At 62.6% G+C, this 20,989-nt stretch overlaps 8 protein-coding genes across 8 annotated transcripts; 3 read left to right on the top strand and 5 right to left on the bottom strand.

The window, feature by feature from the left end:
* Positions 1-272: 272 nt before the first annotated feature.
* COLE_05760 (uncharacterized protein) lies at positions 273-2,778 on the bottom strand (the record flags this gene model as incomplete). Its single annotated transcript, XM_018422621.2, has 4 exons — positions 273-1,633; positions 1,665-1,881; positions 2,054-2,404; positions 2,551-2,778. 4 exons carry the CDS (start codon positions 2,776-2,778, stop codon positions 273-275), a joined length of 2,157 nt encoding a protein of 718 aa, XP_018280321.1.
* Positions 2,779-2,993: 215 nt separating this feature from the next.
* On the bottom strand, positions 2,994-5,159 carry COLE_05759 (uncharacterized protein; the record flags this gene model as incomplete). The annotated part of the gene is made up of 5 exons (XM_018421260.2): positions 2,994-3,890; positions 3,925-4,139; positions 4,193-5,027; positions 5,082-5,106; positions 5,140-5,159. 5 exons carry the CDS (start codon positions 5,157-5,159, stop codon positions 2,994-2,996), a joined length of 1,992 nt encoding a protein of 663 aa, XP_018280322.1.
* Positions 5,160-5,340: 181 nt separating this feature from the next.
* On the bottom strand, positions 5,341-6,436 carry COLE_05758 (uncharacterized protein; the record flags this gene model as incomplete). The annotated part of the gene is made up of 2 exons (XM_018420286.2): positions 5,341-5,959; positions 5,997-6,436. 2 exons carry the CDS (start codon positions 6,434-6,436, stop codon positions 5,341-5,343), a joined length of 1,059 nt encoding a protein of 352 aa, XP_018280323.2.
* A 1,200-nt stretch (positions 6,437-7,636) lies between these two features.
* COLE_05757 (uncharacterized protein) lies at positions 7,637-8,589 on the top strand (the record flags this gene model as incomplete). The annotated part of the gene is made up of 3 exons (XM_018420761.2): positions 7,637-7,919; positions 8,001-8,155; positions 8,242-8,589. 3 exons carry the CDS (start codon positions 7,637-7,639, stop codon positions 8,587-8,589), a joined length of 786 nt encoding a protein of 261 aa, XP_018280324.1.
* Positions 8,590-9,634: 1,045 nt separating this feature from the next.
* COLE_05756 (uncharacterized protein) lies at positions 9,635-10,996 on the top strand (the record flags this gene model as incomplete). The annotated part of the gene is made up of 3 exons (XM_018427145.2): positions 9,635-9,741; positions 9,801-10,721; positions 10,753-10,996. The coding sequence occupies 3 exons, from the start codon at positions 9,635-9,637 to the stop codon at positions 10,994-10,996; spliced, it is 1,272 nt and encodes a 423-aa protein (XP_018280326.1).
* Positions 10,997-11,079: 83 nt separating this feature from the next.
* Positions 11,080-12,530, bottom strand: COLE_05755 (uncharacterized protein; the record flags this gene model as incomplete). Its single annotated transcript, XM_018425255.1, has 7 exons — positions 11,080-11,222; positions 11,275-11,487; positions 11,621-11,749; positions 11,783-11,972; positions 12,082-12,309; positions 12,360-12,453; positions 12,487-12,530. The coding sequence occupies 7 exons, from the start codon at positions 12,528-12,530 to the stop codon at positions 11,080-11,082; spliced, it is 1,041 nt and encodes a 346-aa protein (XP_018280327.1).
* Positions 12,531-13,546: 1,016 nt separating this feature from the next.
* COLE_05754 (uncharacterized protein) lies at positions 13,547-16,052 on the bottom strand (the record flags this gene model as incomplete). The annotated part of the gene is made up of 3 exons (XM_018425256.1): positions 13,547-15,205; positions 15,241-15,550; positions 15,985-16,052. 3 exons carry the CDS (start codon positions 16,050-16,052, stop codon positions 13,547-13,549), a joined length of 2,037 nt encoding a protein of 678 aa, XP_018280328.1.
* A 2,520-nt stretch (positions 16,053-18,572) lies between these two features.
* On the top strand, positions 18,573-20,399 carry COLE_05753 (uncharacterized protein; the record flags this gene model as incomplete). The annotated part of the gene is made up of 2 exons (XM_018426150.1): positions 18,573-18,728; positions 18,762-20,399. 2 exons carry the CDS (start codon positions 18,573-18,575, stop codon positions 20,397-20,399), a joined length of 1,794 nt encoding a protein of 597 aa, XP_018280329.1.
* Between the last annotated feature and the right edge of the window lie 590 nt (positions 20,400-20,989).

The raw sequence follows: 20,989 nt of genomic DNA, 5'->3' as shown, positions 1-20,989 counted from the left end.
AGGCGGTAGCAGAGTCCGATTCAATGAGCGTGAAGATGTTGCTGGGATGGACAAAGATGAACAGAGATGACAACGAAGCTGGGGATAAGAAGCCGTGAGATGAGGAGGAGATGGCGGAGAACAAATCGTGGAGTGGACGCGACTGATCGACATTTCGACGTGGACTCAGGCACGCCCTATTTCACTCATCTCCGCCCCTTCCGGAAGTCTCGGCGTCGGAGTCGGGCCAGCACTCCATCTTTCAAGCAGTACATTACAACAACAAAATACAACTATACGAGGCCCAGCAGGTCGCGGAGCACGCCGAGACCCATGTTCTCCAACGGACCCAGGAGGCGCGCCCACGTCCCGCGCAGCAGCAAGAAGCCGATCACCATCCATATCCAGTCGCGGTCGCGCTTGACGACGGCGGTTTTGGGCGCGTACGCGCGCGTGCGTGCGACTGCACGCAAGCCCTGGTCGGGCGTCGCGTGTTCCTCGTGCTTGCGCGGGAAGAGGAGGGCCGCGAGGCGCGGCAAGCCGAGCGCCCGCTCGACCGCGCTGCGCCAGGCTTGGAGGCGCAGCACGAAGAGCCAGAGCAGCGTCTTTGCGAGGTCGCGCTTTCGGTTGCGTCCGTAGCGCGGCCGGATCGCGTACCCGTCACCTGTGGCGTGTGGGACGCGCACAACCGGGTATCCGAACCATGGATTCGAAGAGGAGAACTGCACATCGGGCGCCTCAGCTTCCGCTGGGCGCACCGGGGTAGGCGCCAGTATTTGTTGGGGTTTACACTCGGGTTCGTGTTCAGGTTCGGGTTCAGGTGAGGGTGAGGAATTGTTCACCGCTTGTTCCCCATCGTCTTCGGGGGCAGCTTCAATAGCCAGCGGCGACTGCGGGGACTCGGGGCCGTCGCTGTGCTCAGGCGAGGACATGGCCTCGATCACCTCATGCTGCTCCGGGCTGTAGTACTGTTCCAAACCTCGCGCATGGTGCGCCTGCAGCATAGTCGCGTACTCGGCGGGAGTGGAGGCGCGGGCCGGGGTAGGAACGCCTACACGCGCGGCTCGACGTGCGGCGATTGAGCCTGCCCCGAGCTCGAGCATTGCTGGGCGCAGGGTGCGTCGGCGCTGCACTATTGGCTGAGGTGGCGGCTCGTCGTCCTCAGAATCAGAGAGGAGATCGCGATGCGCGAGCCGTGATGGGGAGAGGTACAGGTGGAAGTCAGAGAGGGATTTGATGCGCTGGGTGGTGGAGATGTTTGTGTCCACCACGAGCATCTGCTGCTCAGAGAGAAAGTCGACATCCCCGCCCTGTTTCGTCATAGCAAGCTTGTTGCTCAGGCCTGAGAGTGTGTGGCTGGAGTTCCGGCGCGATGGCGGGCGTGACCGGGCCGGTGATGGTGGAGCTGTGTAGTACACGTCGGCGATGCTGGATGTGGAGGCAGTTCTGCTGGGCACCGCGCGGCGTGGTGGATCGCGGCTGGGCGCTCTGCTGCCTGCTCGCGACGCGGCGCGCGATACAGCCCGAGACGGACCGCGTGATGGCGCGCGTGACGCAGCTCGCGATCCAGGACGCGAATACGGGTGTGGCCGAGCGATGGAGTAGCGGCGCAACATGATTTCCGGGTCAGGTTCGTGTCCGTTGCCACCATACGCTGCTGTTAGCTCGTCCGCATGCTCCCTCACCTGTCGGCAATTGGTCGAGGTTGAAGACCTGGGCCGTCTGATCCTTGCTTTCGAGGAACACGACCTTGTCGAGCGCAGACTTGGGAAGCAGACGTTTGACGATCGAGTTCCACATGGTGCGGTGACTCCAGCCAGCGTTGACGATGTATACACTCTCGAATAGCCCGGGGAACGAGTTGTGGCCGACGGAAAATAACGTCGGGAGGACCTCGACTTCCTGCTTATTAGAACGCTGCACGAAAGCCGACAAGCGGCGAAACAAGCCCGCGGAGCGGCCTGGACCCGCGCTCCACGCTCGGACTCGAGCGGACCCGCACCAGGCCCGAGCGGCGGCCGTGCGCTCCGCGCTTTCCACCCTAGGCATGCTGTGCCCCGCCACCCGCACTCACAAGATTGCGATACCCCGCGTCCTTGGCATCAATGAGGAGCACCGCGCCCTCGGCGCCCGTCCCGTGCCGATGTGCGACCCAGTAGTCTGCCAAAACGCGGCGGACCATCTCGAGTCCGAACCACACCCAGTCCTTGAGCTCGGCGAGGGAGCCGGCTTCGTCGCGGACCACATCGCGGATCGTGAGGACCGCAACGGGATGGCCTAGTCTGTCGGTTTGGGAGAGGGGTAGCATGGCGAACAGGCCTGGTGCGGGCGGCGGTGGGATTGCGCCCGAGAGGCCACGCTCGATGCGCGCTGCACAGCAGGCAAGGAGGGCGGCGTGGGCCTTGGCGTCGTCGAAGTGCGCCCTCTGCAATGTGGTCAGCGCGAGTCCAGGCCAAAGGGAGAGGGGAGCGGGCGGGGGGTAGGGGTGGGAGAGTAGAGCAAGGAGTGGTAGGGATGCAGCGGTCATGGACGTCGGGGGGAGCATAACATTGACCCGTGGGAAGCACTCACCCTCAGCGCTCGAAAGACGTTGCCGCGATCGCACGCCCAGTCGCTCATACCGGCGACAACAGCAGGCTCCCACGCCTCCTGCGCGCCGAGGGTGCCAACATCGTCCGCGAGTTCAGTGAGCAGGCCCTCGACGGCGGCGGTGTATAGGGCCAACTGGTCGCGGCGGGCCTTGAGACAGCGAACGGCGGCGGCGAGGAGGGGCGGGGTAGGGCCTGGGTCGTCGCTCATGGTGAGCGTAGGCTGTGAGGGGATGCGGAGCAGCGAGAGTCGAGAGAAAGACGAGATTGAGGAAAGAGATGGACGGGGAGATGACAAAAGGTACGCGCCGATCAATGCCCGTGTCACCGCTGCAATGAAATGAAATGAGAATGACGATCTCCCGTCATATCTTCAGCCACCCATTCAGGCCAGCCATCACTACTCTCTCATGATCTCATCCCTCTCTACTTGACCACCATCGCAATGCCCTTCCGCCCCACTCCGTCCCGCATCTCGTCCAGGCCCAGCACTTTCTCCAGCTGCGTCCAGCTCATACCCATGCGCACCTGGATCTCGTCCGTGTGGTGATGTCCGTCCAGGTATCCCAGGAGCTCGTCTTCTAGCTCGTACAGCCGCCCCTGCGCCTGCCGCGAGATCTGCGACACGCCGGCGCCGGCGCTCGTAGTGAACTGGCTAAGACCGCCACCCGAGCGCAGCGTGTTCGTCCGCCGCGACGACACTGACGGGTGCGTGTCAGGCATGCTGCCAAGCGAGCGGCCCTGGTTCTGGTTCAACTTGCGCGGGGGCGAGTTCGGTGCCGCCGAGCCTGGCGATACACCTGTGATGCTCGCTGCACTTCCGCCGGAGCGGAGGGTGAACTGGGACTCGCCCCGGCTGTCGCCACCCAGCAAAGCGCGGGTGATGCCTGAGTCATTACGGAAGTCACGGCTTTCGCGCGAGTTGCTATGGAAGCCGACGCGGCGGCGAGCGGGGTCTGGGGCGAGTAAGGACGAGCCGGCGCCGGTCAGGCCAAGACCGGGGCCGAGGAGGAGAGGTGCGGTTCTATCTACCATTACTGGCCAGCGGTGGGCGCGGACGAGGAAGCCCTTGATGATGCCAAAGGACACGAACCGGCGGGGGTCGATGCCCTTGGCTAGCACGCCATTATCTTCGCACCACTTGTGTACGGTGATGCCCGGAGTGAGCTTAGCGTACAGCGTAGCAAGGGCGGGCCAGTCAAGGACGGGAAAGTTTGGGCGGGTGACGTATGTCCCGCATTCTGCGATGACACTCTCGTCGGCGACGAGGCGGGGGAAGGAAGAGTTGACTGTATAGAGATTGGAGTACTGGAAAATGTCGATCTGTGATCAGCCGTCGTCGAGATCCAAGACGCACGATCATGACGACTTGGTAGAAAAGCATGTGACGGAGGGTTTCGCGGACAAGAGCCAGGTCGGCGTCAGCGAGCTGCGCGATCCGCGCACAATGGTTGATACCATCGACATGATCGACGACGCGGGAGGCGGTAATGTCCCAATTTGGATCGCGGAGAGACTTGAGGTCGACGAGGGCGATGGGGACGTCCCAGTCGTTGCATTCAGGGGGATTGGCTGGGGTTAGCGTGGATTGATGCTGCCGAACTCCCTCCCGGCATGTCACTCACGATAATACGGGAACAACTTGAGCTCGAGCGAATTGTAACCGTCCAGCGGGATGCTCGTCTCCGAGTACGAGTTGAGGTCCTCAAAGATCTGCTCCAAGACGGCGGGAATAGGGGTGTGGTGCGCCTGCGGCGCGCTGAGGTATCCGGTATCCAGCTCCGCCGAGCGAAGTATCCGCGCGGTCTTGCGCACGACGGGCTCGAACGCCGCGAGGCTCGCGGACGCTCGGAACACAAAACACAAATTCCAAATGTACTGGTTGCGCTGATACCTACCAGCCTCGCCTTCGAGCACCATGGGCAGGCCGATGACGCGGTACTCGTACCTGTGCTCACCGTCGTCGCTGGCGTCGTCGGGCTCATCGCCAGTCGCATCCCACGCGCCGCTCGTGCGAAACGACACGAGCTTGCCGTGCAAGCTCTTCTTCGGGATCACGTACTCGCTCATGCTCCCAAAGTCGAGGAGGGCGGGCTGGCGCGGCGCGGGTGTGCCGGCTCTCGCGTGGGGGGTCGAGCTAGGCTGCGCGAGCGGGGACGAGTGCGTGCCGTTCGCGTGCGGGCTGCCGGAGAGGGAGAGGGAGGAAGTGACACTGTCCCGCGGAGAGCGGGGCTGCGGGTGAGAAATGCGCATCGGGGAAGGTGACGCGTTGCGTGCCATGCGTGGGCGCGAGCGATCGCGGCCTCGATCCGTCGAGCGCGAGTCGCGCGGCACGGAGCGCGAGCGGGACCCAGAGGGAGAGCGCGCGCCATCGTCACTTGTGCTACTTGAGATGAGGTGCTCGGGGACCTGGTGCAGCACAGTGGGGCCGGCCACGGGGTCGAACGTTGCGTAGAAGACCTAGAGTTAGTACTCTGAGGACTGGGACGAAAGAAAGGGAGGGGGGATGCTCACGCCGATAATCTGCGGAAGGAACGTTCTGCTATCAGCGCCGTCGCAAGCTGAGTCTTACTCGTCCGTGACGCCGTGCATGGCGGCGGCTGTGATGGTGGAGAAGAAGACAAGACGGGACAAGCTACAAACGAGATTGCACTGACGTCGGAATGACTGTTGATGGAACCAAATCACCTCCACCGGCCGTGTCCATCTTCACCCTGGTCCTCCATCCCTCCCTCCCCACATACAATGCGATTCACAACCATGCATACAAACATTAGATGCTCTGCTTCCCGCGCACCTGCTCATTCAGCACCGCAAGCTTGTCCCACACCGTCGACCCATCAAGGTAACACCCCTTAAGCCAGCGCGTGCTCTCCCCCGGCACAAGGATGGTGCCGTCGCGCATAATCTCCTCCTCCGTCTTGTCGCGGAACGCCGTGCGCGCATGCAGCACACGCTGGTTGTCGAAGAGCACACACTCGCCCTCGCGCAGAAGGAACTCGTGCCGGAACTTCGGGTCGTCCAGCGCCGCTTGGAACGCGTCGCACGCCTCGTAGAACTCGGCCTCGGCCTGCATTGTGACAGCGCCAGACGCGTCCACGGGCCGCTGCACCGCCGGCGCCTGGAACGGGGGGCTCCAGTTAATGGCAGAGTGCAGGCCCGGCGCAGTCAGGTCGCGCGGCGGCAGTACGGCGTGCTGATACGAGAGGTAGTGGCCGTCGTTGTCGTACTCGTACTCGATGATGTTGCGCTGGAGGGACGCGTAGAGGTCGGGGCGCTCGGCTTTGAGCTGCTGAGCGGCCGCGAACGAGTCGACAAAGTACGACTCGCCCCCGACAACCCGGTTGCGGAGCGCATGCAAGAGCTGGAAGCGAGGCGGGAGCGCAAAGTAGCTAAGGTGGTAAGCAATCAGCGACGTGCAGAGCTTACAGGAGGTCCACGTGCAGGCCGAGGTTGAGGTTGGTGTACGCAACGTTCTTCGAGTTTGGCACGTTACGCACGTCCCACGTCTCGCCGTAGAAAGTGTTGCGGAGTAGCCCCACGCTCTCTGCCAGCTCGCGAAGGGCACAGTCCTTGTTACCCGTCTTGTTGGTGGGCAGGCCGCGCACAACAGCGAGACCATACACCTGCAGTTGCTCGAGAAGGCGGAGGAGTGCCTCGGGGCGCGCCTCAAGCTTCTCCCCGGGCTTGCCGGCATGCAAGTCATTATATTCGGTGTAGAAGCTCTTGGCGTCACGCACAAGCGTGTCCCGGTCCCACAGCTTCCGCTGCAGCGTGTTCTCGATGTAAGATGTGCCGCGGACGCGGCCGGAGAGGAGGCGACGAATCAAGCCGATGGGGTAGAATCCCTCGTGCTCGCCCCACTGCATGAAGAGGCCTGCAACGCCCTCCTGCTGGCCCACGCGGGCGGCGACGTCTGTTAGGGAAGCGACCTCGCGCGCGGCCTCGCCCGATGTGTGCGTCTTTTGGCGCGTAGAGGGGTGGATGCAGCGCGGGCATGGGCAGGCGTCGCGCAAGCGCGCCAGGGTGAGTGCGCCCTCGACGCGGTCCATGACGCCGGCGTCGGTCGCCGGCGCCGGGCCAGAGTAGTACAGATACCCATCGCCGAGGGAGAGGACCTCGTCAGCTGTCTGAAGAAGCACGCGCTCGTTCGTGCCCGCTGGCTCGGCCTCGGCCAGGGCGGCGGCGTGGTGCGCATCGCGTTTCTGGGCCAAAGATCGAGTCTGATGTCAGCTGGTGTTTCTTGTTTCAGTAGCCGAGATTGGCGGGGCCTGATCGGCGCAGTCGGAGACTGGTGGGCCCGCACTGAATGCCCTCGCCAAACCTCTGCTCGACTATTCGCGGAGGCACGGCGGACAATGCTCGCGGGTGTGAGAATGAGGGACTACTTGGTACAGGACGCCAGCGCGCCAGCTGCAGCGGAGAGATTGCCACTGGAACGGTGGGACGGCCCTTCTCGGAGGGGTCGGCTGCTACAGCGGTTCTCGCCATCCGCGGATCATCGCCGGGCACTCCTCCGAAGCACGACCGCCAATCTACTGTTCTCCCTCGACCCACTTCCCTCCCTCCTGCAGTCGACTCACCGTCGTGCTCAGCATACGCAGCGCGTGCGGGCTCGCGCGCGGCGGCGGACACCCCGCAATGGCAGGGCGCGCCTGGCTGCGCGGCATTGGGCGAGGGAGGAGCTTGGGGACGCGGGCGAAGCGGCGCATAGTGACGTGGGACGGGATAGACCGTGGAGAGATCGTCTGCCGTGCTGAGTATAGTCGAGAGTAGAGAGATGTCAAGAGCCAGAAGACTAGCAGAAGAACAGCAAGTAAGATGATGATGGAGAGCCGTCCGTCTCCGTCTCCGGCTGTTCCCACCACGCCGGATGTGAGGCGGGATAACCGAGTCCACGTGGAAATCCGATTACCGCCTCCACCGGCAATGAGCTGTCCGAGGCGGTCTCAACTTGATTCCCGCACGGCGCCGCTGACCATGTCTCGCCTACATGCCTCGATCTCGCGCGCGCTCATAAATCACCTCCGCTCGCCCGTCCTTCTCTCATCACCCATACCCAAGACACAATGCCCAACGTCATCCTCTCCCGCCCAAGCCCCACCGTGTGGCAGCTCACGCTCAACTCGGGCCCCGACAACCGTCTGCGCCCCGACCTGCTGGGGGAGCTGTCGGCCCAGCTCGACGTGATCGAGGCCGAGTGGCGCAAGGCCGGCGGCGGGCAGCGCGATGAAGCGAAGCGCGGCGAGCACAAGGGCGCCGGCGCCGTTGTCATCACGTCGGCGTTCCCCAAGTTCTTCAGCAATGGCCTTGACCCTGTCGTGCTCATGTCGACGCCCAACTTCTTCGAGGGTGAGTGTGCGGGGAGAGCGAGCCACCTACAGCGGGCGAGGCAAGCTCTCGCGCCAAACACTTGAGTTCCGCTCACCCCAGACGTCTTTGACCCCATCGTGTACCGCCTCATGACTTTCCCTCTCGTCACTGTCGCCGCGGTCAACGGCCACGCATTTGCGGGCGGCATGCTCCTCGCGCTCGCATGCGACTTCCGCGTCATGAACGGCGACAAGGGCATGATGTCGATGAACGAGGTGAGTGATTAGCGGGGCGCGGCCGGGACACCATTCGCGGACTTGACCCGCTTGCCTGCTTGCGTATCACCCCATTCTAACTTCAGCTTCTCATCGGTCTTCCCCTCCCCAACTCGTTCGGAAAGTTCCTGCAGATGCGCCTGTCGCCGACGGTGCTGCGCGACACGATGCTCGCTAAGCGGTGGAAGCAGACCGAACTGCTCGCCCACGGCCTGATCGACGAGATCGTGCCCGAGGCCCAGGTCGTGCCGCGCGCCATCGAGATCGCGACGCAGGAGGGCACCAAGGTCGGCCTCGGCTCGTGGGGCGCCATCAAGGATGCGCTGTACCACGACGTGATTGATGCTTCGCGCTCCGGCCGCGCGGTTACTATGCCGCAGCAGGACGAGGCGCGCTTCCTCGCGCGCATGAAGCGCCAGGCGGCGAAGCTCTAGGCGGTATGCTGTAGTGGGGCAGAGGAGGACGAGGGCGAGAGACCATAGGTGAGGGACAGGACCAGCAGTATGAAGTGACATGATAAGCCTAGAGGTGGCCGGAGATGGCCTAGATAGACCCGAACACAACCTGAAGACGACCTGAGAGAGACTAGAGACGGCCAAGGTAGTAGTCACGCTGGGTGAGGGCCCATGCCATGCCGCTGGAGCCGACGAGAAGGGGGCCGATGCTGCCGCGGTTGAGCTTGACGGTGCCAAAGACGAGCCACTCAGTGGTGAAGTGGAGCGTGGCAACGCCGAATGCGCAAATGGCGAGGTCATACAGACTGGGGTTAGCGGTGTGGCGCGTCGGCGCGCGGGGCGCGGGAGGAAGGCGGATTCCAGCCTCTGCCCTCGTGCAGAGGACATGTGAGCCACGGATCACAAAGCGCGCCGCAAGCCCATCCCTCCTACACTACTCACCCCTGGTTGGAAATGTCGTACGCCGCGAGAAGACGCACAACGGCCGCCATGGCGGTCCACGCGCCGAACAGTCGCCCCGCAAGCGGCGTCACTGGGATGAGCGCCAGAACCCAGCTTCGCGCGGCAGCACAACACACTGCGTCTTCCGTTTCTGGACTACTACACCCGCAGATCCTCGGCTGCACCGAGTCACTCACTCTGCTCCGGCTTGCCTGCGTAAACCTCCTTACTCTGCTTGAGCGTCACGTAGTTCTGCGCGACATTGTATATGCTTGCGGCAGACGTGATCAAAAGCCAGTACGGGAGGATGCCACCGCCGGGGGGAGGCTGCGGAAGATCTGGCGTAAGAGGGGGCGGCGGCCTAGCATGGGAGACGTACACTGGGCCAAGCTCATGATCAGTTGGTCAGTTGCAGCAATCGGAGCGCGAGGAGGAGGATGAGGGAGGCAGTGTCGACCCGACTTGCCCGAGCTACTGTCCAGCGGCCCGAGCGGGATGTTTTGAACCGAATTTCCGCTGGGTGGCAACTTTCTACACTGCTCCATCCACCTCCTACCTCATCCTCTCAATTCTCTTCCTCACCATGTGCGAAGCGCAGGAGACGATGCCGCGTCCCTGCCGCCCAAAAGGCGCCTGCAGCCGCTGCGGCGGCCGGGCCCTATACGTCGTGCGCGACCTCGTCATGTGTCGGTGCGTCTTCCACTGTCCTCTTCCGACCTTCCTTTCGCCCGTTTGCATCGCTCACCCAGCCCGTGCTTCCTCAAACACATCCACCACCGGCTGGGACGGACGATGAACGGCCCTTTGTCGGGCTCGTCACGGCCTAACGTGACGATGCGCCCGCCTGCGCAGCCCGGCGCGGCGCTGATCGCGCTGAGCGGTGGTGCGGGGAGTATGGCGCTCCTCGACTTTCTCGCGGAGCGGAACTACTTCGGCGTCGCCGGCGCCGAGTATGACATTACGCGCGGGCGCGTGCCTCCCGTCTGGGCGCGCGCGTATGCGGTGCATGTGGCTTTTCCCGATACGTGGGCGACGGACGGGCTCGGGGCGAAGTTGAGGGAAGCGGCGGAAAGCAGGGGGCTGACGTACATCGAAGTGCGCGCCGCAGATGTTTACGACACCGCGCTGGAGGAGCGTGTGCGCGCGCAGCTCGACGGCGGGGTGGTGGACAGCGCCAACGCCAACGCCAGCGATAACGCGTCCCGCCTCGACGCGCTTTTGGCGTCCGTGGCCGCGGCCTCGCGACCCACGCTCCTCGCTCACATCCTCGATGCGCTGCTTGGCTCCGTTGCCGCCGCGCTTCCCGTCTCCCACCTTCTCCTCGGTGAAACAGCTACGCGGGAGGCACAGCGCGTGATTGCCGGCACCGCGCAGGGGCGGGGGTGGAGCCTGCCGCTCGATCTGGTCACGCTATCGTCGCAGAGCGTCGCACGCCTGCGGGGCGCGCGTGAGCTCAGCGCCAAAGAGGCCGCACTGTACTGCCACGCGCGCGGGCTCGAGAGCTTCAGCTGGCGCGCGCGGCGCGGAGGCGGCATCGAGGCGCTGACGGAGCGCTTTGTGGCGACGCTCAGCGCGCGCCACCCCGCCACAGTTGGGGCGATCACGAGGACGGCAAGCAAGCTCCAGTTCACGGGTGCGGGCAACGAGCCGCGCTGTCCGCTGTGTTTGAGGTGAGTGGCTCAACGTGCGGGCTGATGCCAGGCCTGCGGATCCAGGGATTGCGGAGTGGAAGGCGCGCGCGTCGCTAACCGCGCTGCCCGGTCGCCAAGGCGGCGAGAAGGCGCAGGCCGAACAACTCGAGCCGCTGCTCTGCTACGCTTGCGCGACGACGCTCAAGGGCCGCAAGGCGGCCGAGCTGCCGCCGTATGTCCTGGCCGAGGCGGCGGCGCAGCGGCCGGTATCGCGAGACGAGATGCGCGCCGCCATCGCCGACTGCCTCCTGTAGACTGCTATTCTGTAGACTGCTATTCATAACATTGCATGTACACCTACACCCGCCCCGGCCCTCTATAGACAGGCTGGGCGCTCCTACAGGCCGTCAGTGAGCGTGTTGACGTCCATGCCCTCCCAGCAGATATGGAAAACCTTGTCAAACAGCGGATACGCGCCGATGCGGTTGCGCGCCTGCAGGAAGATGTGCACGTCCTTGGCCGTGTGGATGCCCTGCAGCTCTAGGGGTTAGCCGCCGCCACTCGCTCGCGCCATCTGGCCGCTTGCACTCACTCTGCCCGCCGAGCATGTCGCGCTCGAGCTCGTCAAAGCTCTTGCCGGTGCGCACGAAGGCCTCGGCCGTCTTTCTATTGCGCCCGCCGAGGCACGACGTGATGAGGTCGGCGACGCCCGCCGACTCCTCGAGGAACGTTTCGGGAAGCACGTCGTCGAAGAACTCCTGGCAGAAGTTCTTGGTCTCGATCAGGCCGATGCGCATGATTGCGGCTGGAATTAGCGTGTGAGCGGGACAGCGCTAGGGCGGGTGAGGGAGTGGGGATAGCGGACGTCGGAGAGAGCGGAGAGAGCGGGGCGGAGCGGGCGCAACGGGCGGAGCCCGCCCCGATCAGAGCACACTCACACTTGGTGTTGTTCCCGTAGCCGAGACCATCACTCAGCCCCGCCGCGACGGCCACGACGTTCTTGAGCGCGCCGCACAGCGACACGCCGCTCACGTCCTCGATCAGCTGGACCTTGAACTTGGGCGTCTCTGGGCATCAGCGCGCTTCGGGGAGCGACTCACCAAACAGCTTCTTCCACAGCACTCCGTCCTCCTGGAACCCCTTGCGATACCCGATCGTGGTCTCGGAGAAGCGGCCGGCCGCGACCTCGGAGGCAATGTTGGCGCCAGAGAGCGCCGAGCACCGGATACCCAGGCGGTCCTGGATCACGTCCGCGAATATGTGGATGTCGGCGCCGTCAACGTCTACGCCCTGGAGTTAGCTTGGCCACGGCGGCGCGTCCGCATCCTCATGCCAGCATCCGAACCGCCGCATCGCTGCTCGGTATCGCAACCGCTCGCTCCCGCTCGCTCGCACTCACCTTAATCAGCGAGATCGCCTTGGCACCAGGGGCGATGTGCCCCTCGATCGTGTCGAGGCACTTGTCGAGGAACTGGTGAGGCATGACGAAGACGAGCGCCGTTGCGCCCTCGACAGCCTTCGCGAGGTCCGGGATGGCGACGACGTTGTCCCCCAAATCATAGTCCGGGAGGTACTTGACGTTCTGGTGGGTGGTGTTGATGATCTCGGTGAGCTTCTTGCCGTTGACCTGGTGTGAGTGCTGCGCGAGCGGGCAAGCGGGCCCGTAGTCCGCCTCACCATCTCCTCAAAGACCCAAACGGGAACGCGCTCCTCGAACGCATCAGAGTGCTTGCGCACGTTCTGGCCGGCCAGGAGGGCTATGGTCGAGCCCCTAGGGTGAGTGATGCACGAGAGTCCCACTCACCAGTTGCCGGAGCCGATAATGCAGACCTTGTCGCGAGTAGTCATAATGTGGCGCGAGAGAGAGGCGAGGCGCGGCACGGCGCGGGCACGAGACATGAACTGGAGGAGGGGAATGGTGGGGGAGCGGTATAAGTACCGCGAGGTTGGGCGCAGCAGTGACGCAGGGGCAGGGCAAGAGAACAAGGCACACGAAGGAAAGAGAGAAGCGAGGAGAGATGGGAGATGGGATGAGATAAGAAGAGAGGATGAGATGGGACGAGATCGGTGATGGCGTTGGTGACGAGGTGTAGTGATCGCAGCGGTGGAGTAGAAATATGGGGCACCCGGCGGATCTCGTCTTCCGAAAACTCTGACGCGCGCTGAATCCTCGCCGTGCGGGGCGCCATTAACTCTTGCTGCATGACTGTCCGTCGCCCGGCAAAGCTCCGCAGCGTACGCCTGTTCCGCTCCTCCCATGCTCTCTTTCTCAAGCATGAGCCTGAATCTCCTTGACACCGGTATCTCTGCCATGGCGATCGACGGGTGCCAGCTGACGAGATGCTTGCCGCGTGCCGGCTCCCGCACCGCACGGAGAATACCGACACCTGCCGGACCTCCTGCTGATACACTACTGGTATGAATGGCAGTTGAGCAGGTGTCTGGGCGCCGGCGGCGCATGAATGCATTGTATTGCATTGCAGCGCAGGCGCAGGTGCCACCTACGCACGCACGGTGCTGATTGAGAGAGCATTCAGCATTCCAGGCACGGATCCCCAATTGCAGGCAGCACTTCGCCCCAACAGATTGTAATGCGCCAACATTACTCGTTGGCCCTTGGCAAGAACTCACCGCGGCCATTCATCCCCGCCCTGCTTCTGTCGACACCTGGTGACAGGTTAGTCGCCACTTCCGCTCCGCTCTCGGGCCGTGCCACCGGACGCCGTGATGCACATACATCTTGTCATCGGCGTCGTTGCATGCTCATCGCGCGCTGAGATTTCCGATCGGCATTCTGTAGATCACAGGATCGACGGAATGCGCGATTAGGCGCAGAGCGCTTGCTACGCGACGCGCGCAACACGTCACGCGACGCCCCCAAGCACAACTAATGCGCGCTCACACAGCGCAACCACTACACGACGTCCCGGTCCCGCCATCACAACACTCACGCCCAGCAGCGCGCCGCGCGCGCCGCCACTGACGCCGACAACGCCCTGGCGCGCTGACTCGGCGTCCTCGGGCGGATAGTAGACGTACGCATTGCCTGTGCCCGTACCGCTGCCCGAGTCAAAGCCGAGCACTGTACTGTCATTCCCGTCCGCGAGATGGCGCACCAGGCGCAGGTCCCGCTTCGAGCTCATGACGAATGCGAGCGCCGGATTGGTCGCAATATGCTGCCATGGTGTCCGAGCCGGATCGCCCGCGGGCGCGAAGAGCAGGCCGTCGACCGCCTGCTTGACGACGATGCCCGCCCCAGAAGGCAAGTCGCCGGCGGACACAAGCGGAAGGGAGAGCACCGTCGCGGGCTGCCGGCTCCATACCGGTGTGCCATTGCAGATTTGCCCGACGACACATCGCCGGCCCACGCCCTTCGGCTGGTCATCATCGTCGTCGTCGTCAGAGTCGATGTCCATCTCCTCCCTCAGCAACGCGGGGATCGTGGGCGCGTGCCCCACTGGCTCCTCCCGCTGCACGGGTTGGGCCCGGGAGAAGGATTCGCGGATCGCATCCATCTGCGCCTGACCGAACGATTCGGGCACATCGTCGTCGCTGTCATCCCCCGGCACAAAGACCGAGGGCCAGCGCATGTCTCCCTCCTTCTTAGCGAGGATGATTTCTAGTTCCCCCGACGTTGCGTCGTACGTCCACGTTGAGTCGTCGAGCTTGATGTCGGACCAGAAGGAGTGTTCGTGTCCGAGCCAGCCTTCGAGATGTGTTGATGTCTCCCCGGTAGCCGTGACGGTCAGCGAGCCAGCTTTGAGATTGACCGAAGGCTTGGGTGATCCCGAAGGCAAAGCGATAGTGATGGTAACGCCTCCTTGCTCTTGTGTCCAGCGGAATGGCGAGTCTTTCTCCTCCCCGGCATCCACCATCTCCACCTCCTCCTGCTCCTCCTCCTCCCCTTCTGGAATCTCACCGGGAATCTCACCGGTGTTCTCCTCCACCCGTGCCCCCAGCCCACGTTTAGCATCCACCTCAGCCTTGAGTCTTGCTGCGCGCTGTGCGGCCGTCTCTCTGATGCTAGAGCTCGGTTTCTCCTCCCCAAACGACTCCTCTGCGAGAACGAGCCACCCACCCTCAGACCAGACGACGTAGTACGGCAAATCGAGTCCAGGAAGACGCCAAACCGGCTCAAGTATGCCAGGCGCGTCATCCGTCTCGTTCGTCGCGCCTGTGTCGAGCGCGATTTCAAGGAGCTCGAATGTCGTTTGACGCGGCTTGAAGCGGCCCGCATCTGTGGCGTTGTGTACTACTGCGCGTGCAAGGAGGAGGCGATACACCGACCCTCCCTCACCGTGGGCAGCGTAAAGAAGGAACGGAGAAAGCGCACCATCCACGTGCAGATCATATCGCGCAGTGAACCCGCCATCCTTGAGTACGTACAGTGACCCCGTACCGGAGCTCACAGCCCACGTGCCTTCTGCAAGAGGCAGGACGCGGGGATACTCAGCGACATGCGCGTCGCTCGCGACCGGCGCCGGTAGGCTCGCGAGGGTCGTGAAAGTCGGCTCAAGCTCGTTCTGGCGTCAGTCCTTCCACGCCCAGCGTAGCGTACATTCAGCTCAAACCCGACAACGTTCCACTCGGTATCGACGTACACGCCGGTACTCCCCAAAGCATCGAGATGATCCCACGCGATACGCGCGCGTACCTCCCGGAATCCCAGCTGCTGCGAGTTGTATGACACCCGGCTCGCCGTCGCGGGGCGCGGGAGGGTGTACGCGCGCACATCTGTGTCTGGGTCCAGGGGGCGGAGGCGGTAGGTCTCGAAGCGCGGAAATAGGCGGGCCCGGTCGGAGGCGAGGAGCTCGGCGGGGCGGGACGCAGACATGGCGATGGTGAAGATCGAGGAGAAGGTGAGTTGACTGAATTCTGGTGGCGAATGACGTCGATCAACCCGGAACCAAATGAACGCGGCTGAGGCCGAGAGCAGCTCCTCCGAGTGCGATGACCACCTCAACGAGCCTGGCAAGTGTTGCTGCGCCAGCTATGTGCTCTCCTAGGATTAGACTCAGCTTGCACCGATTGATCATGTCCACTAGCCGCGGCGTAGCGAGCAGCCTCAGTAATGTATACTCGCAGATATCACGGGAGCGGTCACGTGATGCCATCCAGATCCCGATCTGCTCTCGCTTGGCGCGAGGTTCAGATCTCTTCCACAGCAAACTGTCCGAGTACGCCAGGCTACACGCGATGCACACCGCGATGTGAGCTCAAGGTCTGCGTGGCTACTGATTTCAATCAACGGTCGAAGAATTAGGTGCCATCAGGGGAGGTCTTACGCGTACCCACGACCTACATCTTCGCGTGCCGCTTTCGACCATTCCGGCGCGGGACAAACCCGTCGGTCGTGTGGCGAAATGGCATCGCGTTTGACTACGACTCCTTCGCTTACGAAGACTTGTTGGGTGATCAAAAGACTGCGGGTTCGATCCCCGTCATGACCTGGGTGTGAGCTCGCGCTTACCTTTTGTCGCACGTATGTGTCTCCCGGCTGAACTCCTTGCCGACTACCATCGACGTCGCCTTCCCAATCTGGGTGTACTCTGTGGGCGGGGCCTGTTAGCCTTGGTATGCCGAGCGACCATCATGACTTCATTGTAGACTTGGCGGGCCTGCGGATTGATGATGACTGGGTCATCTAGCCATCGGGTCTGCGGTTCGATTCTGACTGCGTTCTTGTTAACAGGTCTATTGAAGAGCCCGGGAGGTCTGAATCGCGTGGCTCTATTCGCGCTCGAGGTCGTTGAAGTGCCTCCTCGTCGGCTGTGCCACCAGAGATATATTGAGACGGACTAGTACGCCAACTCCACGATATCTGAGATTGGCTGAACTCTCCCTTGAAGCTGAATCACGCCTGCCCTCTTTGTCCCAGGCGCCACTGGTCTGAGGCGCCGGAAGGTATGGAGTCGGAATCGGCGCGATGTGGGACGAACACACATTGATCAGATCATCCGCCTCAGGTGATAGACGCGATCGTGGCATGTAAGAGGTGGCTTGGGAGTCGGGGCACTGCCACTGCCAGTGTGACTTATGCTATAACCAGAGGCATGTTGGGCAGCCTCGCCACTAATGTCACCACCTCACCGCCATCTCTTTGTCGCTGTCGCCTCGTCTCACCGCTGCTATGAGCTCATTTCACAACACACCGGACGAGCTTTTCTTTCATCACCCTGGTGCTCGGCAAAGCACCACATCCTCATCATCCTTCCTAGAGGGGTCCACAACTTTTGCATCGGGCTGCCACCGGCAAGCCAGCCATCGCCTGTATGCGGACGTCATGGCACCCCATGGTCATAGATTAGACCCATGCTGCCATCGCCACAGACCTCCAGGGCCCCCAACTCGCTCATAACTTGTATCCCTTGAGCGACGAGGCACGAAAACAGCAACAGGTCGCCCATCGTTGCCTTATCGCTCACCACACAAATCGCAGCCCTCTCTTCGATGCGCCTCAAAAGGTAAACGGTTACCATCCTCAGAGAACAAGTCGGACAACATAATTTGTTGGTCTCGCTGGCACTTGGTGTCGAGCATGATCGCTTTGATCTCTCCTACCGTGCCTCAATCTCCAGCAACCGCCACTTGCTGCCATCACTTGCTGCAGCTCAACGACTGGACACTACAATGCTCCACGATGAATCCATCACTTACGGTGAGCCTTTCCCTTAGGTTGAAGAACTGGCGGGTGAGTGTGCCGTCACTACCTTAGGGATAATGAGTATGTTTCTGCGTGACTCCCATGAGCTAACTCACCATCGCCGACTCAACCTGCCTGGGCGCATCCAGCACTGCATCAAAATATCACGCGCCCCACGATACTCTCACTCGACACCCCCACCCCCAGACTAGCAAGGCTCCTCTCCACTGGCCTACTCCGCTTGGTCATCATCGGCGCTGCCGAGCTTCAAACCAGGAGAGAAAGTAGTCCACGCCCCATCGAAAGCCCTTCACGCAATAGGAAGGCCCCTGTTCCTCAGCATTTTCTGTGAGCGGGGTACATCACAAACCAATCCCTGGCGGCCAATTTGCTTCGTGGAGCACTTTTGTGCAGCATCAAAACGCAACTCCAAGCTCATGAGTGCCGTTTGTCAACATTTTGCGTGCCACGATTTATCTAATCCCTCGGGTGTCGCCGCCCCCGAGGCGCTGTCGCATGCTCCGAGCGATCGAGCGACGTCTGCGCAATGCATTCCAGGTGTCTTTGAGACAAGTCACTCGCCCAACTTACATCACAGTGGCAATATCTCGCATGAGGCACGTCGGGCCCGCCGACGGATGGAATGTGGGGCAGGGTCATCTTATCAAAAATTGCCGCTTCTGGCATCGAACTCCCATGAACAATCAAGCCCGCGACTGCTCACATCAGCTGCTGCACGCTCTCACCCCAGCTTACATACTAGAGCGCGGCTATTCGAGACGACCGTGATGCACCACTTACCGCTTTCGGCGTCCGATTCCCATTTACATTCTCGGATGATCGGCCGCGAGCCGCGGAGTGTAGGCATGAAGCAGGGTGGGGGAGTAGAAGTGCGAGTGCGAGTGGGGCCCATTCATCACCACGGGCTCGCGGGCTCGCGGCGATCAGTGGCGTAACAGACAAGACCCCGCACTTGGGCGGGAACGCTTACCTCAGACAGTGCGGGGCATCCGTGCACCCGTTCCAATGTATCGGGGCTGGCACATGATGGCAACGGGCCTGAAGTAATGAGGGCTGGCCATTGAGTGAGACGTCGCGACGATCTGGGCAGCCTGGGAAGTCTGGGCAACGACGGGAGCCGACCACTCCACCGTGAGCTCGCGAGTACAAGAAGGCGAGGGTGGCAGCGTCTCACCGCATCCCCAGACTCTCTACTCTCCAACACCCCTCAGCCCTCAGCGAACAACATGCCAGCATTCCAGGACGGCCAGAAGGAGACCGAAATCCCGCTCGGCGAGGTGCTTCAAACCGATGTGCTTGTCGTGGGCTCCGGCCCCGCAGGAGGCTCGGCCGCCCTCTTCCTCGCGGAGCTCGGCATCCCGACGATCCTCATCTCGAAATACGTGCGTCTCCGCTCTGGTCGCGACTGACATCAGCGCTGGACGGCGAACACCCCTCGCGCTCACATCACGAACCAGCGCACCATGGAGATCATGCGCGACATGGGCATTGAGGATATTGTTCAGGCGGAGGCGACGGAACACATGCTCTGCGGCGACACGGTGTTCTGCACCTCGATTGCAGGCGACGAGATCGGCCGTATCCTCACGTGGGGTACTCACCCCGCGCGCGCCGCAGACCACCTCCTCGCCTCTCCCAGCAGCATGTGCGACATCCCCCAGACGTACCTCGAGCCGATTCTCGTCACGGCCGCCACTAAGCGCGGCACGCACGCCCGCTTCAGCACCGAGTACGTGTCGCACGTGCAGGACGCCGATGGCGTCACAGCGACCGTGCGCGACCGCCTCACCGGCGCATCGTATCAGATCCGCGCCAAGTATATGCTCGGCGCGGATGGTGCGCGCTCGATTATCCAGCAGGAGCTCCAGCTGCCCATGGAGGGCAAGATGGACATTGCGGGCTCGATGAACATCACTTTCAAGGCGGACCTGGCTGCCCACGTCGGGCACCGCCCCAGCGTACTGTATTGGGTCATCCAGCCCGGCGCCAACATTGGCGGCATCGGCGCAGGCCTCGTCCGCATGGTTCGTCCGTGGAACGAGTGGCTTGTCGTCTGGGGCTTCGACATCTCCCAGCCACCCCCTGTGCTCGATGACGCGGCCGCCGTTCAAATCGTCCGCAACCTCGTCGGCATCCCCGACCTCGAGGTCGAGATCACCGGCAAGAGCCTGTGGGGCAACAACGAGTGTTTTGCCACGCACCTGCAGAAGGGGCGCGTGTTCGCACTCGGAGACGCAATTCACCGCCACCCCCCGTCCAACGGTCTGGGCAGCAACACCTCCATCCAGGACAGCTACAACCTATGCTGGAAGATTGCGTCGGTGCTGCGCGGCGAAGCCGACCCGAGCCTCCTGGAGACGTACTCGCAGGAGCGGGCGCCCGTCGCCCGCCAAATCGTCACGCGCGCTAACAAGAGCGCACGCGAGTTCATCCACCTTTTCCAAGCGCTGGGCATCAAGCCGGGCATGTCGTCGGAAGACATGGCGAAGGAGATCGAGGAGCGCAAGGCGCCGACGGCGGCGGGCGCTAAGAAGCGTGCCGACCTCGTCACCGCAATGGACCAGAAGAACTACGAGTTCAACGCCCACGGCGTCGAGATGGGCCAGTTCTACACGTCAGACGCCATCATCTCGGACGGCACCAAGCCCGTCAATGACCGCGACCCCGAGCTGTACTACAAGCCCTCGACGAGTCCGGGCGCGCGCCTGCCACACGCATGGGTTGGCACTCACCTCAAGAAGGCAAGCACGCTGGACAAGGCGCCCTACACCGCGTGGACGGTGATTACGGGCACGACGGGCGCTAAGTGGGCTGAGGCGGCGGCGGCGGCCAGCAGCAAGCTCGGCGTCAAGGTCAAGAGCGTCGTGATCGGGCCCGCTCAGGATGCCGAGGACCTGTATTACGACTGGGCTAAGCTGCGCGAGGTTGACGAGGACGGTGTGGTGCTGGTCCGCCCCGACAAGCACATCGCCTGGCGCAGCAAGAACATGCCCGCCGACCCCGAGGCCGAGCTCGTCGCTGCGCTCTCGAAGGTGCTGGGCCGCAAGGTGTGAAGTGTGGTACGACTGACTGGATAATGGAAATTAGTTCACAGGATCTCGTGTACGGATGCAGTGTATCGGACTCACGGGCTGATGGGTGTTCGGAGAGTGGAAACGTTGCGAGCGGAACGCAGGTGTCTCTGCTCACTTGCTGATCTGTGCCAAGTATCCGACAACCTCGGAAGAGCGCAGTGGTGATGAGAACCGAGCGTTTGGGCCACCGCTCGCGATGACGCTGTGTACGAATTATCTCCGGTGATGTCGCTACCATGGGCCGGCATCACATCATGAGAAAGGCTGCACAAAAATCGCGAGTGTGCGCGGCTCCAAGCGCAGGCCGTGGGACGCAGGAAACAAACTTCGCCAATGCGGGGAGTCCGTTATCTTTGACACGATATCAGATGTGGCGTTCCCTCGAACACTGGTGCGGAATTCAAGATGTGGGGTGCACGTGGAAGTTCGGTCAATGGACGCCACGGGTGAACGGGTGCCGACGAGCGCTACACAATTTGGCATAGCGTCTTGAGAAATGCGGTGTGGAGCGAGCGAAACTGTGTGAATCAGATACGTGTGCAGGTGCATGGAGATGAAGTTGTGGGGGT

Source organism: Cutaneotrichosporon oleaginosum, assembly GCF_008065305.1.
Source record: "Cutaneotrichosporon oleaginosum strain ATCC 20508 chromosome Unknown ATCC20508_contig05, whole genome shotgun sequence".
Classification (NCBI taxonomy): Eukaryota; Fungi; Basidiomycota; class Tremellomycetes; order Trichosporonales; family Trichosporonaceae; genus Cutaneotrichosporon; species Cutaneotrichosporon oleaginosum.
This window is presented reverse-complemented; position numbering and strand designations above follow the sequence as displayed.